The 21101-nt window shown below is 35.3% G+C and overlaps 1 protein-coding gene and 1 long non-coding RNA gene across 5 annotated transcripts in view; one reads left to right on the forward strand and one right to left on the reverse strand.

Annotated features, from left to right (window-relative positions):
• The window catches only part of GPSM2 (G protein signaling modulator 2), a 99201-nt gene that overhangs the window by 43511 nt on the left and 34589 nt on the right, over window positions 1–21101 (forward strand). For 2 of the 4 annotated variants that reach the window (XM_044914574.1, XM_021690242.2), the window contains exons 2-7: window positions 8110–8414; window positions 17132–17353; window positions 17731–17866; window positions 18190–18332; window positions 19129–19252; window positions 19366–19481. In XM_044914574.1, the coding sequence (XP_044770509.1) occupies window positions 8359–8414; window positions 17132–17353; window positions 17731–17866; window positions 18190–18332; window positions 19129–19252; window positions 19366–19481 (797 nt within the window). In that variant the 5' untranslated portion in view covers window positions 8110–8358. Of the gene's footprint in view, window positions 1–8109; window positions 8415–15315; window positions 15340–17131; window positions 17354–17730; window positions 17867–18189; window positions 18333–19128; window positions 19253–19365; window positions 19482–21101 lie in introns of those variants that run through there. The other 2 variants (XM_021690243.1, XM_021690244.1) reach the window with 2 other exon arrangements.
• LOC110580544 overlaps window positions 5539–21101 on the reverse strand; it is a 51240-nt gene continuing 35677 nt past the window's right edge. The window contains exon 4 of the long non-coding RNA XR_002480354.1: window positions 5539–5562. This is a non-coding gene — a long non-coding RNA (uncharacterized LOC110580544). The remainder of the gene's footprint in view (window positions 5563–21101) is intronic.

The raw sequence follows: 21101 nt of genomic DNA on the forward strand, positions 1-21101 counted from the left end.
CAGGTCTCTGGATTCCATTTGTAGGGACACAATCCACTTTTAAGATGCCTGTAGGTGTTGTGTTTTATTGGGAACTATGCAGAAATATTTCAGTCCTCCTTTTAAGACCGCTGTCTTCCTTTCAGTGCCTTATAAATCATATAACATTTTCAATATCCTGTAATCATCTTTATAAAAACAGTAAAAAATTAAGTAAAACTTTCCTGAGTTATTTACATGAATATGAATATACTCTTTACTGTGGAGCATATATGTATTAAAGCCCAGTTTTCTCACTAGTATAGGATTCTTTGCTACTTCATAGTTCTTATCTTCTTCCCAGGGCAAGAAATTAAAAAACGTTTGTTGGGCATCGATTATGTGCAAAGTAGTTTGCTTGGTGTTTTGAGATGACAAGAGAAAACTTCCTGTTCAGTTGCTTCTGGAGTTTTCGAAGTATCTTCCTTCTGTCTCCCTCCTTTACCCTGTGTTGCTGCAGTTTATTTAACACAGATCCGACTTTGCTATTCCTTTGTTGAAAAAATTGCAAGGTTTAATACAAGGCCACATACATATTCACAGTCCCTAACACTTTAGTACCTTCTTAGACTTTTCCTACTCCCAACCCAGTGTGCTTGTCCTGGGTATACGTTCTGTGCATTCTTACCCCCTTGCTTTTGCTTGAGCCATTTTCCTGTGACTGCAATGCCTTTCCTTCATTTGCCTAATAAGGTCTACCCATCCTTCAAGGTGCAGTACAGATAACCTTGCTTCCAAAAAGTTTTTTATGGTCCTTTTTATTTAGAATCATTCTTCCCATATCATCTCATAACATTATTGAATTAAATAAAACATTTTCCCACAGGATAGTGATAACTTTTGGAAGAGGACAAAGTTACATTTTCCTTAAAGAATTCAAAATTCAAACTCTCTAGGGACCCTTTTTAGACATTTTTAACCCTCTTGCATTTGGAATTTATTTCTCCTTATTTATTAATAAAAAGGTTACAGATCAGAAAGGGCAAGGACTAATATATACACATTCAGGAGGGGTTTTTTTTTGGTAGAAATTGGGCTTAGTGTGAATCATCAGTGTTTCTGGATTGCAGACATATTCTTGTGATCTCCTGGTTCTGTAACCTGAGTAGTCATTCAGAGAGCACTGAAAATATAATTGGGATTGATGAAAATTTAGAATGTCTTTTTTTTTTTAAGAGTCATTACTATGTCTTTTATAACTTTGGTATTGTAATACTTCTATGTATCAATTTTTATGTGTTTCGAACAGTTAACTAGAAATCCTTTTCCTTATGCAGGTGTCTAATTGAAACTCTTTCAAAAGGTTATTAATTTTACTAATGGATTAAAAGAACCATATCTATTTAACATTATAGGAGAGAAAATTAACATTATTTGTAAACTCTGGGCTTCAGTTTGATGAGAAATAAAACTAAATAGGGAGAAGTACTAATTTTATTCTAATGAACATACTTATTCCTTTAGTTGAACATACATATACACACACACACACACACACACACACACACACACACTCCATGCCCAGAGTGGAGCCCAACTTGGGGCTTGAACTCACAATCCTTAGATCAAGACCTGAGCTGAGACCAAGAGTCAGACGCTTAACCAACTGAGCCACCCAGGCATCCCTATATTTGTAAATATAAATAAGTAATCTTGGGGTACCTGGCTGGCTCAGTTGGTGTAGAGCATGTGACTTTTTTTTTTTTTTTTAAGATTTTATTTATTTATTTGACAGAGAGACAGTGAGAGAACACAGGCAGGGAGAGTGGGGGAGGGAGAAGATGGCCTCAATCTCAGGACCCCGGGATCATGACCTGAGCCGAAGGCAGACACTTAACGACTGAGCCACCCAGGCGCCCAGGAGCATGTGACTCTTGATCTTGGGGTTGTGAGTTCGAGCCCCACATTGCGTGTGGAGCCTACTTAAAAAAAAATAAGTAATCTTGTTGGAGCAGGACTTTTGATTCAATAACTGCTTTGTAGGGAAAAAGGAAACCAAGATTAGGGATGTTGCATAAAAGTAATCTCCTTGAAATTTTGAAGGAACTGCTTTATCCTCTTGAATTATTGTAATCACTGAGGATTATAATTACAAAACAGCAGTTTTAGTGATTAGTGTAGTCACTGGCATAATTCAGATTAACTCCATGTATAATCTAAAAATAGAGCCTCTTTCTAGTTTATCAACACCCCCCGCCCCACGAAAAACCTTCAGTATTTAACTTCTTCCTGATTTATCATGGGCTGCCAAACCAAAGACACTAAGAGTTTGCTCATGCAATAATTATTATATCCACAGTGTTTTGTGTAGAGACTTTTGGAAACTGCTGTTGACCTACAGACATTCAGCATTTCTCATACGAGTGGACTCATACTTGGTCCTTTCTCACTGTTTAACAACAGTGAAGGCTTGAAATATTCAAATCTTTTTCTTCTTCTGTATTACATTTTGTTTTAGTATTTATCTAATTTGAAATTTCATATGTGGTTTATTTGTATTTAGTTATCCAGGAAGGATAATTCATTGGTCCTTAAATATAAATGTTTCTCATCAAAAAAGGAAGTTTATGCATAGTTTAGTTGTTTAGAGTGGTGAACTTTTAGGTATAAACACTGAAAACATGAAAAGGAATTCTTATTGTATATTGCTAAAATTGTTTGGATTATACTACTCTGAAGTGGTTGCATTTGTGTTTTGAAAGGCCGTGGCTCTGGATCCGAATTTTTTTTTTTAATCTGCCAAGAATAAAAAAATGAGAGTTTGAAATTAATACTACCTTAGTTTGCATGTATTTGATATCTTTCATAATGGCCTTTGAGATTTAATTTCAAATACACTTGGAAACCCTTCTGACTGGCGGTATACCTTTAAGATATAGATTTATTTGGAATCTAGAACCATTAATCTATTCTTTGAATTTTATTCTATTTGTTTAGGTGACTGATAGTCACAAACAGCTTATTAGAAAGTTTTGATAATAAAATGTGTTTCAGTTAGCAGTTACACAGTTATGCTTGTTTTCTAAACTAACTTGGCTTAACATTCACAAACTAACTTTTGATTGTTGCAGACATAAAGATTAGCAATAAATTAAGACTTAACCTTAATTGGAGTGCATGCGTTAGGATTATATATTTGCTTAAGGAAAACTTTATTCATACAGTTTTTATAGCATAATCTGTGGTAAATTCACATTTCTCCAAAATGATAGAGAATAGAATGATCTGCTTAACTAATCAGTATGATTGTTTATTTTATTAATTTGGGATTGTGTGAAGTAATTTATATTTGCCATGTATGACAATTATTAGTGGGTACTAACCATGTTCAACACTATACATAGATATACATGGATATACACACACGTACATACATAACCTTGAGTTATCTTTAGTTCAGAGTATTATGTAAAAATTTGGTTATATTATTGGTTTAGAGATTGAGTATGTTGAAAAAAATAATCAGAACTATTCATTGCTTTTTTTTCTTTCATTGCAATTTCTCTTTAATTTTGCCACTGAGTATTAACATTGAGATCTCATTGGTATTTAAAAAAATTTTTAAAGATGTGCAAAAATTCAGAAATGTCACTCAGTTCTATTTTTTTACCTCTCAGATTCTTTCCCATTTATCAAATTTTATATGATTTCAAGTTATCTCATTTGATATCTTTATTTTTTTCAGCTATTATTTGTGAATATAGCACTTTACCAAGTACAAGTTTAATAGAAGTATTCCACTTTTTCCTATTCAAAGTGTAATCCATTTTTTCCTCTTGGAAGTATCCTTCTTGCAATCTAATTTGTTAGTCACTGTGTACTGCTACTGTTCCACCTACCTTGAAAATTGGAAATATTTTAAGTTCTCTGTTACTGCATGACCTTTGCCTCTCACATCTAGTCAATGTGCATTGTTTTTCCTTTTTCTTTAGGTACTCCTAGCCAGATTACTTAAGTACCCAGCCATTCTTAGGTCTGACTTACCTTGCTTTAAGCACTAATTTCCCACATCAGTCATATATTCTGATATCAAAATCATTTTTTTTTTTGCATTTAGTTGGCTCTTCAACATCTGCCGCACTAAACTCAGACTGAACTTTTCTCTCTGTTGGATTTTGTTTTTGCATCCTTCTTTATTATCCCCATTATTACCACAGTGTGTATTTGTTATTATAACCTGTACCCTTGAGTCTAATATAAAAGAACTTCATTTAAAATATTTTCTTGAGGGGCACCTGGGTGGCTCAGTCGTTAAGCGTCTGCCTTTGGCTCAAGTCATGATCCCAGGGTCCTGGGATCGAGCCCCACATCACATGGGGCTCCCTGCTCTGCTGGAAGCCTGCTTCCCCCTCTCCCACTCCCCCTGCTTGTGTTCCCTCTCTTGCTGGGTCTCTGTCAAATAAATAAATAAAATCTTAAATATAAAATATTTTCTTGATTCTTCTTCCATATTTATCCCTGCTCAGATTGATAAAAGGTTACTGTATCTGATTTGAAACATTACAACTGAAAGGGATTTGGAGAATTTGACTATTGCACTTTAGAGGGAATTATTAGGATAAGTAAAGTTTAAAGAATTTAGATTAATCTGGAGGCAAGAAAAGTAAATTATATTTATTGTCTGATAGGTGTTACCAGTTTATAGAGATACTTAAAAGAAAGAATCAGACCAGAGGTTATTGGCATTTAAGTTAGATAGTTTGGATAAATTGGAAGGACAAAAGATATACATGTAACTGTGTATCCCCTATGTTTCCCCTATCACTTAGTTCGCAAATATTTTACTGCCAATGGAGTAGAGCAAGGCTAGAATTTATTTACTCTGATTGCATACCTTGGACAGTGCCTAGAAGTCCACCTACCCATATGAGAGTCTGCCTATTTTGACTTCCTAATCAGGTAATTAAATGTGAGGCAGAGTTATATACTACTTTATCTTTCTATATGCTTTTGTCAGTTTCTAGCATATAGAAAAAAATTATTTCATTTTATTTCTCTGGTCAGACCAAAAGGTGCTGTGAGTTTTTGTTAGCAGTGAGATTTTGGGAGCACTGTTTTTTAAAACCTGGGAGATGCTATGAAGGACGTATGTTTCTTGTAAATTATTAGTTATAAGTCTTAATGGAGATTGGAGATTTGATGACTTTTTAACGTTCTTTCAAACCTATAATTTCCATTCCATTTCCTGGCCCTGTCATTAAATTTTCTTATCCTGATGAACATAATTTATTATTTATTGCAGATTTTATTACTGCTACACTGGTAATATATAAACTATGTGTTAAATATGAAGTGGGTTTTTTAACTCTGTGTAATGTGGAGCATGAATGAACACATTGTTACTAAATTGGTTAGAGAGTTCTTGCAGAATTAATCATTGAATCAAGAATTGCTTGTGGGACGCCTGGGTGGCTCAGTTGGTTAAGCGTCTCGTCTGCCTTCGGCTCAGGTCATGATCCCAGGGTCCTGGGATCAAGTCCCGCATCTTCTCCCTCTGCCTCTGCTTCTCTCTCTCTCTGTCTCTCATGAATAAATAAATAAAATCTTAAAAAAAAAGAATTGCTTGTTAGTTCAGTGAATAATTATAAGAAATGGTACTTTATTGTTATGAAGATTGTAATGTAAGAGTGACTTGTTTGTGATACACTTCTTTTGAGAATTGTAAAACCATATTATAAATTGTCCTTATTGAAATGGTGAATAGCATTCTGTCTTCTTATTTTAATTATTTTTAAAATGTTTCTCTACGCAGTCTTAAATAAGGTATTTCACAACTCCATTTATATGCATTTGTTAATTTGACTCCATGTTTACATTTTATTAAGTATGGAGTTAACATTTTTTAATGATTGGTAAAATTTGGAATTACATTATGATCTGGATGAAAAAATATTTCAAGTAAATTATAACTTAATTGAATTCAAAGTTAAATTTATTCTAATACTTCACCTTCTGCCCCATTTTATAAATAACAGCCTAAACCTCAGCATGGGTAGGGGAAGACCTTTTGGTTGACAGTTTAGCTGTTGTGTAATCTAGATGTACTTTGAAGCTATGGCTGTTAATATCTACGCTAATTCCTTTATAGTGTTTTATTTATTAAGGAGGATTCTGAACAAAAGAAAAAGAGGTTTGTTGGGTTAATAGCTGCTACCCTTTCTTTTCATCCTTTCTTAAGACACTGCTTTCTTTGTTGGCCAGCGAAGGTATAAAAGGAATATTTTGTGGTTTTTCTTTTTGTATGTCAAACTGGTTATTAATAAGAAAACCTAATTTCCTCTGGGAAGCTTGTCAGTATTCCCAAGGCTGGTCCTTTCCACCTTCCACCTCCTCATGGGTCCTTTTCTGCTCTGTTCCCTACGAACCTCTTTTCTAACTGTACTTGATTAACAAAGCAGTGGGTGTGTGTGATTTAGAGTCTAGTTTATGTTACAGTTGAAATATTTAAAAGGATGTTATGTGGCAAAGGAATTAGGTTTATTGGATGGCAGCAAAAGGAAAAAATGGGTAGATATGGAAAGATTGCTCAAAGTATGGAACAAATTTCTAAAAGAACTGTTCAAATTAGGATTAGCCGCCTCAAGACCTTTCTGGGAATGCTGTGATAAATGTTAGACTAACTGACCTATAACGTTGTTTATAACAGATTCCAGGACTTAATAATTGTGTGTGTGTGTGTGTGTATATATATATATATATAATCTATTTATTTATATACACACACATATGTATATCTTACCTTGTTTCTCTAAACTGCTGCCTTAGAAGTTATAGTTTATATCTGATGGCCTGTAGTTTCTCTGTAATATATCTGGGTATGGGATTCGTTTTCATTTATCTATTTAGGATTTAGTGTGTGCTTCTTCAATCTGCTAATTTAAGTCTATCTTCAAGTCTGAAAAAAATCTGTCTTTATCACTGAAGATTTTGCCTTTACTTTTCTTTATTTTTCTTTCTAGTACTGTAATAGACCTCTGTAGAGCCTCTCATTTTGTCTCCCTTTTCTCTGAACTGCTCTTTAGTATTTTTCATCTCTTTATCTCTTTGTGAATGTCTGAATAATTTCTTCAGATATTCTTCTAGTTTACTCATTCTGTCTTTAGGTTATCTGCTGTTTAACCAGTACATTAAGTTACTAATACTAATGTTCATAGCAATACTTTTTTAATAGTAGCAAAAAAACGCAAAAACTACAATCCAAATGCCCAACAGCAGAATAAAAAATATATTTGGTATTCAATGGGATATGACACAGCTGTGTAAATATGCAAACTGTAGCTGTGTGCAACAAGTGAGATGAATCTCGGAAACATAATATTAAGCAAAATCATACAAAATTAAATGATATAATTTTTAGGCCTATGCAGATATTGAACCAAGGTTATAATGACAAGCAAGGGAATAATGAACAAAATTCAGTTTAGAGATCACCTTAGAGGGGAAAGGAACGTGTGATTGGTTAAGTTGAGGCACCCAGATGACTTCAAAGGCAGTAATAATGTTCTTTATCTTCAACTGGATGGTGTTATATAAATGTTTGTTGTGTCATTCTACTATACACATAGTTTCTAAATTTCTTTTGTACCTACTCAGTATTAATAAAAACATTTTAAAGACCTTAAAACGTAAAAATAGAATGTACTCTGAGCAAATGAATACAAGTATAAGTTAATTATCAGCACAAATGTCTTTGAAGGAATAAATTTAGAGTTTGGAATTGGCTTGTTCAAATAATTACTGAATTCTCATTTTGCCTGTTATAATAACATTTTTTAAAGCTTAAAGTATCATCTCTCTTTAGATGCTCTAACACATTTTTCTATATCTGTTTATAATAGAAAATATTACATAAATTATTGTATTTTAAAACAATTTAAAAAATTAAGGTACAGGTCCCAAATAAATGTAATATATTCACATCCTTATTGAGAAGCTTTATGGCGACAGTTAAGCCCTTTGTTGTTTTTCTCCTGTGATTGACATGACAGCAGTCTGTGGAGTTAGCTGTGTGATTATGTACAGATTGGAATTACTTTAGGTTATTCTTTGAAAATAGGACTTCAAGCAAGGCATCTTGTATTCCTTTTGCAGAAATGTTGCTGAAGTGCTCCTGAAAGGGCCAGAGATGCAAGGATTTGGGACACATTTTGAACCTTTAAGCTGTCTGACATTGACCTCCTTTCATTATTAATAAAGAAGAAGCAGGAGCTTAGGATGTATTAACACCAACTCATTAATATACTAACCGGACAATGTTCTGCAACAATTCTACATTGTAAAGAACTGGATTGGCACTAAATAAAATAATTTCATATTTTACTCAGCTTATAATATGACTCGATGGAGGAAAATTTGATAAGCATGAGGGAAGACTATTCTTTTCATGTTCGTTACAGGTAAGACTACTGCTTTCATGGTGGCTTTTAATCCTTATTTAAACATGTATTTAGCTCTGATCATTTCAAATTTAAATTCGAATGTATTCAAAATTACTAGCCTTAGTATCTCCTATAAATGATATTTTCTTTTTGTTGTGTTTGTTGTAAGTTTTTATATCCTTTCTATAGGAAAATGGTGGTGAAGATTGGTTATATATTATTGTTTATTAATGTTTTGTGGACGAGTTTATGAATAGTTACTTTATATTTTCTAACTATTGTAATGCAAATATAAAAATGAAATATATTTCTAAATGTTTGGGGTAAAAGATGGATTTGTAATATGGTCAGATGACTGACCTAATTTTTGTGTTTCAGTTTTGAAATGGTGATCTTTTATAAATGAGCTTTTTAAAAAGTGGGTAATGTTGAAAGGGGTGGGTACTTTCTAAACATGATAAACTAATAGCCAGTTTAATATTTAGTGATAAAATATTAATGACATTTTGGATATATTTAGGAACAAAGCAGTGATATCTGCATCATTATTTAACATTTTATTCTAAAAGTTCTGGTCATTGCACTAAACAATAAAATGAACATAAACATAAATAGTGGATTGAAAGGCATGTAATTATTAGTAGGGTTTTCAGGATACTAACAGATTCTTTATCAAAACTGTTTTAAGTTAGTATTAAACATCAGAACTTGTAGCAATGGGTAGTATTCAGCATCTCTATTAAGTTGAAGTTGTTGATTACCAAATTTTAGATATCTTAACGTATGTTTAGGAAATAGATTTGTTGTCTTTTGGAGCAGATGATTCATGTTAGGGCAGAGTGCCGCCACAAAAGTTTATATAGGTAAGATGAGGGTATTTCTATTTAAAAAAAAAAAGAAGAAGAAGAAGAAGGGGTACCTGGGTGGCTCAGTCGTTAAGCGTCTGCCTTCGGCTCAGGTCATGATCCCAGGCTCCTGGGCTCGAGTCCCACATCGGGCTCCCTGCTCGGCGGGAAGCCTGCTTCTCCCTCTGCCTCTGCCTGCTGCTCCCCCCGCTTGTGCGTGTGCTCTGTCTCTCAATAAATAAAATCTTTTAAAAAATAAAAAGTTTTGAATAAAAGAAATGGAGGACATTCAACATAATTAAAATGAGCTTTTATTATATGAAAGGCCCTCACTCTACCCTTTTGGGCATGGTTCCAGAAACCTGGGAGTTATCTTACATGCTTTTTTCCCTTCTTACTCTCTATCCAGTGTGAAGTCATGCCAGTTGATCCTAAATGTTGATCCAGATTGATCTACCCATCTGGATCCTCCCTATCCCTGCAATAGTTTAGGCCCCCATCATCTTCCTTCCAGACTCCCCTCTATTCTCCATTCTTTTTTTTTTTTTTTTTTTTTAACGATTTCATCCATTTATTTGACAGAGAGAGAAAGAGCACAAGCAGGGGGAGAAGCAGACAGAGGGAGAGGGAGAAGCAGCCTCCCGGCCGAGCAGGAAGCCCGATGCGGGGCTCGATCCCAGGACCCTGGGATCATGACCTGAGCCGAAGGCAGATGCTTAACCGACTGAGCCACCCACGTGCCCCTCTATTCTCCATTCTTACCTCTTAGAATCCATCTTTTTAATTTGCTGCTAGAGGGCTCAGTCTAAAAACACAGAGCTAACTACACAAATGCTGCTTTATCACTATGGTGGCTCCTAGTCACCTGTAGGGCAGAGTCAAGCTTAACATAGTATGCAAGATCTTCCATTTTCTAGCCTCTCTGTATTCCTTTGTCCTTACTTTCTCCAGTCCTCACCTTGCGCTTTGAGTTCTGGTTCTCTATACATGTCTTGCTCTTCCATGTTCTGTGCCTTTGCTCATGCTGCACCCTATGACTTGAATTATCTACTCCTGGAAACCATTTTTAAACAGTATATTTTGACTATGTGCCCTCCCTGTGCTCACATAACATCCTTTGCATATTTCTTTCTTTGTATCAACTATATTAAAATTCATTGTATCTGTTTATATGTTTGTCTCCTCCTTGACTACTCCCTTCTTTGACCATTAACTTCCTTAGGGCAGCCATGATGGCTAGCTTGTTATCTGACTCATAGTGCACGTTTGATGAAATGTCCATTGAATTCCATTGGACATAACTATCAGATGAATCTAGTAAGAAAGATTTTATCTGTCTTACTAAGCATTTTCAAGGATGGTATACTTCTTAATACTGTAAGAGCAGCAGGTAAGGAGTGGATTATACTTCTCCCTGTAGGAAGATCTTAGATTTGTTCTTCTTCCATGATAGGTCAAATATGGTTATATATTGGTATAGGACTTCACCAAAAGAAACTTTAAACTCTGTAACTATTTTTAGTAAGAATATGCCAAACAAAGCTCTGGCTTCATCAGTGTTCTAAGATCAGCATTCTGTATATTAACTGGATTGTTGTATAATTGCAGATAATACTTTGTGTCCTTTATGTTAGGAGTCATGGCCTAGTGTAAATTACTATTCTACTCTGGTAAACAGGTAGCATGTAATGTGTTATCCATATGGTTCTTTCGTTGTGGCAGTCCTCATCCATCCCTGGAGGAGTTTCTGTGGCACAATGAGTTTGTAATTTTGAAATGGGATAATCCTTCAAACACTAAGGAACCTCCTGAGAGATATCATAATGCTTTATGAAATATTTTGTGACCTATTTGTGAAGGTAAAGAGAAATGGAGACTGATAGTAAAATGAAATTAGTTTCTAAACTTTAAAACAGTATCTGATTGATTTTAAATTAATTATCATTAATTTTTTAGGCATGATGATAATTTTTTTTGAAAATGGTGATGGGTCTTAAAGAGGGCACATACTGAATGGAGCACTGGGTGTTATACACAAACAATGAATCATGGAACACTACATCAAAAACTAATGTAATGTATGGTGATTAACATAACAATAAAAAATAAAAAGAAAATGACTCTTAGAGATATATACTAAGATATTTACAAGTGAAATTGTATGCTTTCTGGGATGTACTTCAAAAGAATCTGGGGTTGGAGAGTGAGGATGGAAGTAGAGATGAAACATACTATATTACATATTGGTAATGTTGATGTTGAAAGATGGATATAGGGCGCCTGGGTGGCTCAGTTGGTTAAGCGACTGCCTTCGGCTCAGGTCATGATCCTGGAGTCCCGGGATCGAGTCCTGCATCGGGCTCCCTGCTGGGCAGGGAGCCTGCTTCTCCCTCTGACTCTCCCCCCTCTCATGTGCTCTCTGTCTCTCTCATTCTCTCTGTCTCAAATAAATAAATAAAATCTTTAAAAAAAAAAAAAAGAAAGATGGATATATCAGGTTCATTATCAAACTAGTTTCTCTAGTTTTGTATTTCTTTGAGAAATTTTTTTGTTCATACTTGTTACTATGGATAATAAACACTTCAGTACTTTCATATTGTAAAAATTAGACCATTGTATGCAAGTTGTAAAGGAATACAATTTTGGTGTTGAATTCTTCAGTTTTGCTAGGTAAATGTAGTTGTTAATATTCTTTCCTCAAGAATAGTTTGAGGTAATGTGGAATGGTGGAAATAGCACTGGGTTTGGAGACAAAGATAGGATTTCATTTCTCAGCTTTGCATTCCCATGATCTTATTAATAGGTCGTTCAACCTGTCTGAGCATCATTTTCCTCTTCTGTAATAATACCTATCTCAGAGCGTTATTTTGAGAGTTAAATTTGATATAATATATAGTAAAATCACTTTTAAAACTAAGTTACCAATCAAAATTCAAATCTAAATCAAGATGAATTTACACTACTTTCTCTTTCACAAAGTAAACTAGAATAACTAGATATATGTGGTAAATTGAATGGATGAAAATTGTGGGGCTAGGATTGATAATGGAAAAGATCCATGCTCAATTAGAACCCATAGAAGGTGGAGGGAGCTAAGGTCTATAAAAAGAGATTTGACAGCTGCAGAAGACAGCACAATGAAGATGCAGAGCACTCTTGTTTTGAATCTTGAGTCCTCAACCCCATCATTTATTCTTAAATGGTATGTAAACCCTTTGAGGGGAGGATCCGATTTGAACATAATCTGCATTAAAGCTTTTAAAATGATGTAGCATTGAGGTTTTTAATCCTCTTTTGCTTTCATTGGTATGCCATGAACACAAGAAACCAAAATTAAGGAAGTAAAGGAAAAAATCTAGTGTGGAAGAAAAGTAAATAATAATAAAATATAAAAATCATTGAAATGACATGAGTTTGTGCAAAAATGAGGAATTATAGCTATAATGGTCTATTAGAAAAAACAAAAACATTTCAGTTAAGGATAATAGTACTGTATTTATAGTTATTGGGAATGTATTTTCTTTGATTATACAACTAGATAGGCCATTAGGAAGAATAAAAGAAACTTTGTATGTGGGATGTATGTTAATGGAGTTATTTTCCCAGTTTGTCTTCTGCTCAGGGTATGTTTTTTGTTTCCAACCCAGCTGGTAAACAAATGAAGTAATTCTATTCTCTCATAGAGACAAAGAGGATATGAAATTACTTTCTCTCTTACTATTTAATGATCTTCTAAAAAATTTATAAACCAACCTGCCTTGCCTACTTTGCTATTAGATATATTTGACTGAGGTGTTGGGAGATTTTGCCAGAATATTGACTTCTTTTCTAATAAAATTATACCAGAGCCGAATATTTCTTAGAATTACTAATAAACTAGAGAGTTTGGGACTTTATTTTGGGAATTAGTTACTGAAGTAACTTTGCTAAGGTAGTTTCCCTTACAGGGTATTCTTACTTCATGGACTTCAGAGACAGCTGAGTAGCCAGCAGGGTTCCAGTTTGCTGTCATTCGTCCTAATGAAAATTATCTAAAATGCCTTTTTAAGGGGGCGCCTGGGTGGCTCAGTCGGTTGGGCGTCTGCCTTCCGCTCGGGTCATGATCTCAATGTCCTGGGATCAAGTCCTGCATCGGGCTCCCTGCTCAGCGGGGAGTCTCCTTCTCTCTCTCTCTCTCTCTCTCTCCCCCCCCCCACCCTCTGCTGGTGCATGCATGCGCTCACTCATGCACGCTCTCTCTGTCAAATAAAATCTTTAAAATAAAATAAAATGCCTTTTTAAAAATTTGTAGCTCTTATGACACTATTTAGTCTATAGCTAAATTAATATTATATACAACATCATTTGGTTTGATGGTTCCAGAATAATGTGTAAGTTTAAATCCAGAAAGTCAAATATTTTTGGTGAAGATATTTATTTGAAGAAGACATTTTTCTGGTTTATATGGATATAGCAAACATGTTGTAAATTTCCAATTTTTACATGTCTTATATCTGAATAGCCAGTTCTACCTTATCTCTGATTTCCTGGCCAGCCAGCTACCCATCCTGAACAGATGGTGCTGTTGTGTGTAACTATTTCTCTACCTCTCCCTCAGTAAATACTCAGTGAATACGATCATTAGTATTCCATTGTACCGTGCATTTTCTTTAATACTCTATTGATGGACATTTAAATTGTGTGGGTTTTTTTGCTGCTGTGAACATCCTTTCACATATATTTTTTTGAATTTGTGTACCTATAGATTTAATATCAATTCCTAGCAGTGAAATTGCTCAGTATATAATTTACATAATTAGAATAATGCTTAAATTAAAAATTTTTAATAGGGGCGCCTAGGTGGCTCAGTTGGTTAAGCGACTGCCTTCGGCTCAGGTCATGATCCTGGAGTCCCGGGATTGAGTCCCGCGTTGGGCTCCCTGCTCAGTGGGGAGTCTGCTTCTCCCTCTCCCGCTCTCCCCCTCTTGTGCTCTCTCTCTCTCATTCTCTCTCAAATAAATAAAATCTTTAAAAAAAAATTTTTTTTAATAGAGGGGTACCTGGGTAGCTCAGTTGGTTAAGCTTCTGCCTTCGGCTCAGATCATGATCCCAGGGTCCTGGGATCGAGCCCTGCATTGGGCTCCCTGCTCACTGGAGAATCTGCTTCTCCCTCTGCCTCCCTCTACTTGTATTCATGCGCACACGCTCTCTCTCGCTCACTTAAATAAGTTAAATAAATAAATAAAATCTTTCAAAAAATAAAAAATTTTAATAGAAAAATAATATATTTTATATGTAAAAATACATTTTCCAGTTTCTTTCCTATGGTAATTCTTGTAAGTTCAGTGGTTTTGGTATTCAGACAAATAAAGACACCTCGTTTTGGTAGCTCATCTAGCAGAAGAACACTTTAATAAAATCACATTTTTACATGGTAGTCTTTTGCTACCTCGTTTCTCTTCACACACAGAATATACTGGTAACCTTATAAAACCTTAAAAATAATCTTTTTCTTTATGAAGTCTCTAATTTTCAGAAATATAGTTCTAAAGGGCAGTTTTTACTTGTGAAAAACAAATTGGTTTTATTAATTTGAAATGACATGAAGAAATATAGCAATTTACGTTTTCTGATTTAACCGATTAATTTTTCCATGTACTTAAGATCTTCCATCTTTGTATCTAATTGACTTGGTCTAATGTTGAAGCAAAATGTTAAATAGAGGTTTACTTGCATTATTTTGCCTAGATCATAAAGTGAGGGTGAAATCACTAGTCTGACTATGAACAGAGAGTATCCTTTGGCTAAATTACTTGAATTGTAAAAAAAAAAAAAAGATACCTGCATATAAAACTTGAAAATTACCTATCAGAGATGACTACATAAATCTGTTTATCCCGAACTAAAAGCCAGCTTTGAACCTTTGCAATTGGCTCTGTTAATCTTAGTCCAGACTTTTCTCTTAGGCTTACCAGATTTATTTTCTACTTTTGCAATTCCATTTTAATTTATGGCTTTAAGGAACCTTGACATTTTATAGGCCAAAGGAAGTATCTGAAGAAACATGTTAATTGACCTGCTACTAGAAATACAGAAGTATAATCGTGTTTGAATTTAGGGTGAGTGGTGGTTTAATTCACATTTCCTGGTAAAGCAGTGATTCTCAACTCTGGCTTGTATGTTGGAATTACCCGGAGGTATTTAAAAAATACTGTGAGCCAGACCTCATACCCAGAGAGTGGGACCCAGCATTGAGAGTTTTATTTATTTATTTTTAAAGATTTATTTCTTTATCATAGAGAAGGGCAGAGGGAGAGGGAGAGAGTCATAAGCAGACTCCACCCTGAGTGTAGAGCCTGACACGGGGCTTGATCTCATGACTGAGAGCACAACATTAAGATCACCACCTGAGGCGAAACCAAGAGTTGCACGCTCAACCAACCGTACCACCCAGGTGCCCTGCATTGAGAGTTTTAAACACTCCACATGAACTCTGCTGTTGTGCAGCCAGGATTAAGAATCACTGCTCTGTTAGAGTTGTTCAAAGCTAATTCTAGTAAGGAGTAATTTCGTGTTGCTCACAAAATTAAAATGCTTGATGAGCTCAACCAGGATTTTCTAAAGGGTGATATGTGTATCAGTCGTATTACATAAGGTAATTTTGCTTTCTTATTTTACTTACGTATTTGTCTTAATGTGCATTAGAAAATAAACATAAGTATCACATCAAACTCAACAGTTCCATGGATACTGCTTTGGATGAAGCTAGAGGTTTTTTTTAAGGACATGTGCCGATTTCAAAATTTGCCAAATTATAGAAACACATTTAAGTGAATGATTAGGTAATACATAGACATAGCAGAAATCATAAAAATGTTGAAGAAACACAGTGGCAACTTTGGTGAAAGGCACCTACTAAAGTCTAGGATTAGAACCTGAAGTATCAGTGCTTTTTCTTCTACATAGATTTACACTAACTTAATTCTTCTGGCTTTTAAAAATCCAGTGACAGACTTTGAAAATTAGAATTTCTGCAAATCTTTTAAATTATTGCTTTCTAACATAAAGTTTCTTGACACTTAGTTCTCTTATGGATGTGTGCCTTATAGATCAAAATATTTTGCTCCTCTTTTTTTCTGAGGTATAGATGATCATGTGGTGAGAACAGGAAGGAGTGTGTGTCTGTATGAGTGTGTGAGACAGAGAAAGAGGTATAGATGGTAGTAGGAAGGGTTGATGGACAGGTGAGTAGATCACTTCGATATGTGGATAGAGAAGGGTGTTAATTATAGGCCTTCACCTTCCCCAGGTACCTGTTTTCTCCCCAAACTCTCAGGAAGTCTAAGACTGCCACAACTCAGAATAGTTTAGGAAACACTACTTTAGTTTCTCTCATTGGTAAAGTGGGTTGCTCTGGATGGGCCATTTAAAATGGGCTCTGTATAGAGATACTTAGCTATCTTTTATAAAAGACCTCTGAGGCTCAGAAATATTCGATTAGGCAAACTAGCGCATGCTATAAGTAATAGTTGACTGTTTTATCAATAATGTATATCTACTTCAATTATAGAGGCAGCTTTTCTGAGCAAGAGTAGCCACAGTCAACATTAAAATGATATTACCTGGGGCGCCTGGGTGGCTCAGTTGGTTAAGCGACTGCCTTCGGCTCAGGTCATGATCCTGGAGTCCCGGGATCGAGTCCCGCATCGGGCTCCCTGCTCAGCAGGGAGTCTGCTTCTCCCTCTGAACTTCCTCCTTCTCATGCTCTCTCTCTCTCATTCTCTCTCTCTCAAATAAATAAAATCTTAAAAAAAAAAAAATTAAAAAAAAAATGATATTACCTGAAGTTAAAAATACTGTGGTGAGGTTGTAATGTACTGTTGTAAATGTCTGTCCTATATAATTTTATAGAATGGAAGCTTCTTGCCTAGAACTGGCCTTGGAAGGGGAACGTCTGTGTAAATCAGGAGACTGCCGTGCTGGTGTGTCCTTCTTTGAAGCTGCAGTTCAAGTTGGAACTGAAGACCTAAAAACACTTAGTGCTATTTACAGCCAGCTGGGCAATGCTTATTTCTATTTGCATGATTATGCCAAAGCATTAGAATATCATCATCATGATTTAACTCTTGCAAGGTAATTTAAGCTTTTTAATACCCTTCCTCCCTAAATGTCCCTTAAAAAAATATTTTCATTCAATTAAAAAAATGAACTTAATACATTTTAGTGAGTTCTAATTCAGTAGCATTGCATTCTAAAACTAGTCTTTAGGCTGATCACAGTTTAATTAAATGAATTAATAGTAGTGAACGACCCTGGAGTTTAATTAAATGAATGAAAATTAAATTTAAATACAGAAATGTCAGTTTTAAATTTTTATTTAAAGTAGGTTTCAAGGCTAATGGGTCCTTTATACCTAAAGCATGTCAGTTGTCTTCTGGGGAAAACTATACTCTGGCTGCTTTATTTTTAACACCACTTCCTTTTTTTTTTTTTTCTTTTTTTTCTTCCAGGACTATTGGAGACCAGCTGGGGGAAGCCAAAGCTAGTGGTAATCTGGGAAACACCTTAAAAGTTCTTGGGAATTTTGATGAAGCTGTAGTTTGTTGTCAGCGACACCTAGATATTTCTAGAGAGCTTAATGACAAGGTAATAAGGAACATTAGATGGCAGGCCAAATGTTTTCATTGAAATTTCTTTGTGTTTTAATCCTATTTAATTATTCTGTAGTTTACTAAAAGTTAATACCAAAAAAAATTCATAGAAAAAATTTAAAAATTTAAAATAGCAAAGAAAAAGAAAATAACACATTCTTCTTTCATAAGTAATCATTTGTTTGGTTCTGTGTGGGTGGCCAATGTAAACATTTCTTTTTCTTGACCATCAAGGATATTATAAATGAATATGTGATTGGCATTAGAATACTTGGCTTCTGATTTCAAAATGTAAATTCTGCTGATATCTTCATCTAGGTGGGAGAAGCAAGAGCACTTTACAATCTTGGAAATGTGTATCACGCCAAAGGGAAAAGTTTTGGCTGCCCTGGTCTTCAGGACATGGGAGAATTTCCAGAAGAAGTGAGAAATGCCCTTCAGGCAGCTGTGGATTATTATGAGTAAGTAGCACTGATGCAGTCATGTGGCCCACCTAAGCCTTGGATCTACTCTACATTCTTTATCCAGTAATACATTTTTAAGTTTGGCAAAGGTTTTAGAATTATGGACTAGCAAGTAAAAATAAACCATCAAATTGCTGCTAACTGTTTTAGTGTTAGGAGTAATCCCCTCCCAGGAAAGCTTTCCTTTAAACTGTTAGCCAGTGCCACTTAGTGGCAAAAACAAGAAATATCAATCATTACCCTAAGTTATGTGGAGTAAATTTAGTCTCTTAACTAGTAGAATTTCATAGAACTTCTTAGCTGTAAGGGTTCTAAGATTGACCCCGTTTTTGACTTTGGACAGAAACCTGCCTGAATGATTCAGTAAAGTGTTCCCAGTTATTTAATATTCCCAGTTCTCAGTTAGTGTTCCCAGTTCTCACCCTCCATCATAGATATATCTTTTTTTTTTTAAGATTTTATTTATTTATTTAGAGAGAGAATGTGCACGTGAGCGGGGGAAGGGGCAGACAGAGAGGGAGAGAATCTCAAGCAGACTTCCTGCTGAGCACAGAGCCAGATATTGGGCTTGATCTTACGACCCTGAGATCATGAAATGAGCCGAAATCAAGAGTGGGACACTCGACCAACTGAGCCCCCCAGGCATCCCTTTCATAGACATAGCTTTAAAATGTGGCACATTACAGCTCTAAGCTTATTTAAAATTTTTTTGATAAAAAGAATTTGATTTGTAAGTCAAATCAATACATTTTTTTCTCAGACTTATTTTTTCACAACTTTTCTTACCATTTAGGGAAAACCTATCACTAGTGACTGCTTTGGGTGATCGAGCAGCCCAAGGACGTGCCTTTGGAAATCTTGGAAATACACATTACCTACTTGGCAACTTCAGGGATGCGGTTATAGCTCATGAGCAGGTATAGTGCAAGGCTTCGGAGCCAGATCATTTTCTCTATCAGTGTTTTGAACAGTGATTAGATTATTCTTTAGTTTTATTATAGCTATATCTAATTAGAATTTTCTGTTTCAGCGTCTCCTTATTGCAAAAGAATTTGGAGATAAAGCAGCTGAAAGAAGAGCATATAGCAACCTTGGAAATGCATATATATTTCTTGGTGAATTTGAAACTGCCTCTGAATACTACAAGTTAGTCTAATATTTCTGTAGATAAATGTAAAATGAGAGGTTATGCAATCCTATTAAATGATAGGCTTTGTGTTTAAAACCTGCTTTTTGCACGTACTAGCAGTAGGACCTTGTGCTTCTAAGCCTCAGTTTCTTCATCTGTAATGGATAATGCCAATTCCTTGCTTTTGGTATTGTTGTGAGGATTGAATAAAAGAATAAATTCAGCACTTACTTTGCATAGGACCTGGTATTATTGTACCTTAGGTTAAATGGTAGTGGTATGACTCCTTTATATTTTTGTAAGTTTTTATCTTTAAAACTAATTGTTTTTAAGTGAAATTCTAAACTTTTAAAGTCTTTTTTTTTTTTTTAAGATTTATTTATTTGACAGAGAGAGACACAGCAAGAGAGGGAACACAAGCAGGGGGAGTGGGAGAGGGAGAAGCAGGCTTCCTGCTGAGCAGGGAGCCCGATGCGGGGCTCAATCCCAGGACACCAGGATCATGACCCGAGCTGAAGGCAGACGCTTAACGACTGAGCCACCCAGGCACCCCATAAACTTTTAAAGTCTTTTAAACCTGTTTAGCATGTGGTGTGTGTGTGTGTGTGTGTTTATTTATTTATTACCCAATTATGTGTTTGAAGAAAAGCCACAAGAAAGCCTGATAACAAAAATATGCCCTAGTTTTTGCCAGTGATCACTGAATTTTTTTCCCTACCATCGCACCCCCTTGTTGAGCAGTGTTGAGCACTCTCATCTGCCCATCTTTGATCCTCACCGTAAACTGAGGCCCCATTCACTTACCTGAGGAGTTAGCAAACCCAGCTTCTTCTGGGCAGGGTCTTTCTGATCTATCAATAGACTTGAAACATAGGTAATAGCAAAGTGTAGACTGTTTGAGATTGTCCGGTCTATGCTTTCTAGTTTGGAATTTTCTCTAATTAATGGGGATTGAAGGCCCATGCAGACCTTAGGCAAAAGCCAGTTTGAACCACAGATACAGTGATTGATTTGTATTTTATTGTTAAAGAATCCAATGTGAGAGAGTTTTGGACAGTTTGTTACCTAAAAAAACGGTAAAATTGCTTTGGGTCCATTTAAAAAACTAGAATGTCATCCCATCCTACTCTAAACATTGACCAATGGTTAATATTTGTTGGTTGGTTAAATATGAAATATCCTTCCAAATAAAATATATTACTATATAAGGAGTATATATTTTGATTTTAAATAGAAAATTTCTTATATTTTAAAGCAAAAGACAGATATCTTAGTTAATGAATGATCTACTTGTATTAAATATTGAAAAGTTCTGTAAGAAAGTGGATGGTGGCTATTTGACTAAAAAGCATGAGTATAAAGTAATGAAACTTCCTCCCACTGCCCTCTCCATAAGTAGGCTAGAACTCAGAGAGAACTCTCCTTTAGAATTGTTTTCAGGACCACACAAGAAGACTGTCTTAACAGTTTAAAGATTTTTTAAATTTTATTTATTCATGAGAGAGAGAGAGAAGCAGAGGGAGAAGCAGGCTCCCTACAGAGCAGGGAGCTCGATGTGGGACTGGAGCCTGATGTGGGACTTGATCCCAGGACCCCAGGATCATGACCCGAGCTAAATAAAGACAGACACTTAACCG

Source organism: Neomonachus schauinslandi, chromosome 4 (assembly GCF_002201575.2).
Source record: "Neomonachus schauinslandi chromosome 4, ASM220157v2, whole genome shotgun sequence".
In the NCBI taxonomy this organism is placed as follows: domain Eukaryota; kingdom Metazoa; phylum Chordata; class Mammalia; order Carnivora; family Phocidae; genus Neomonachus; species Neomonachus schauinslandi.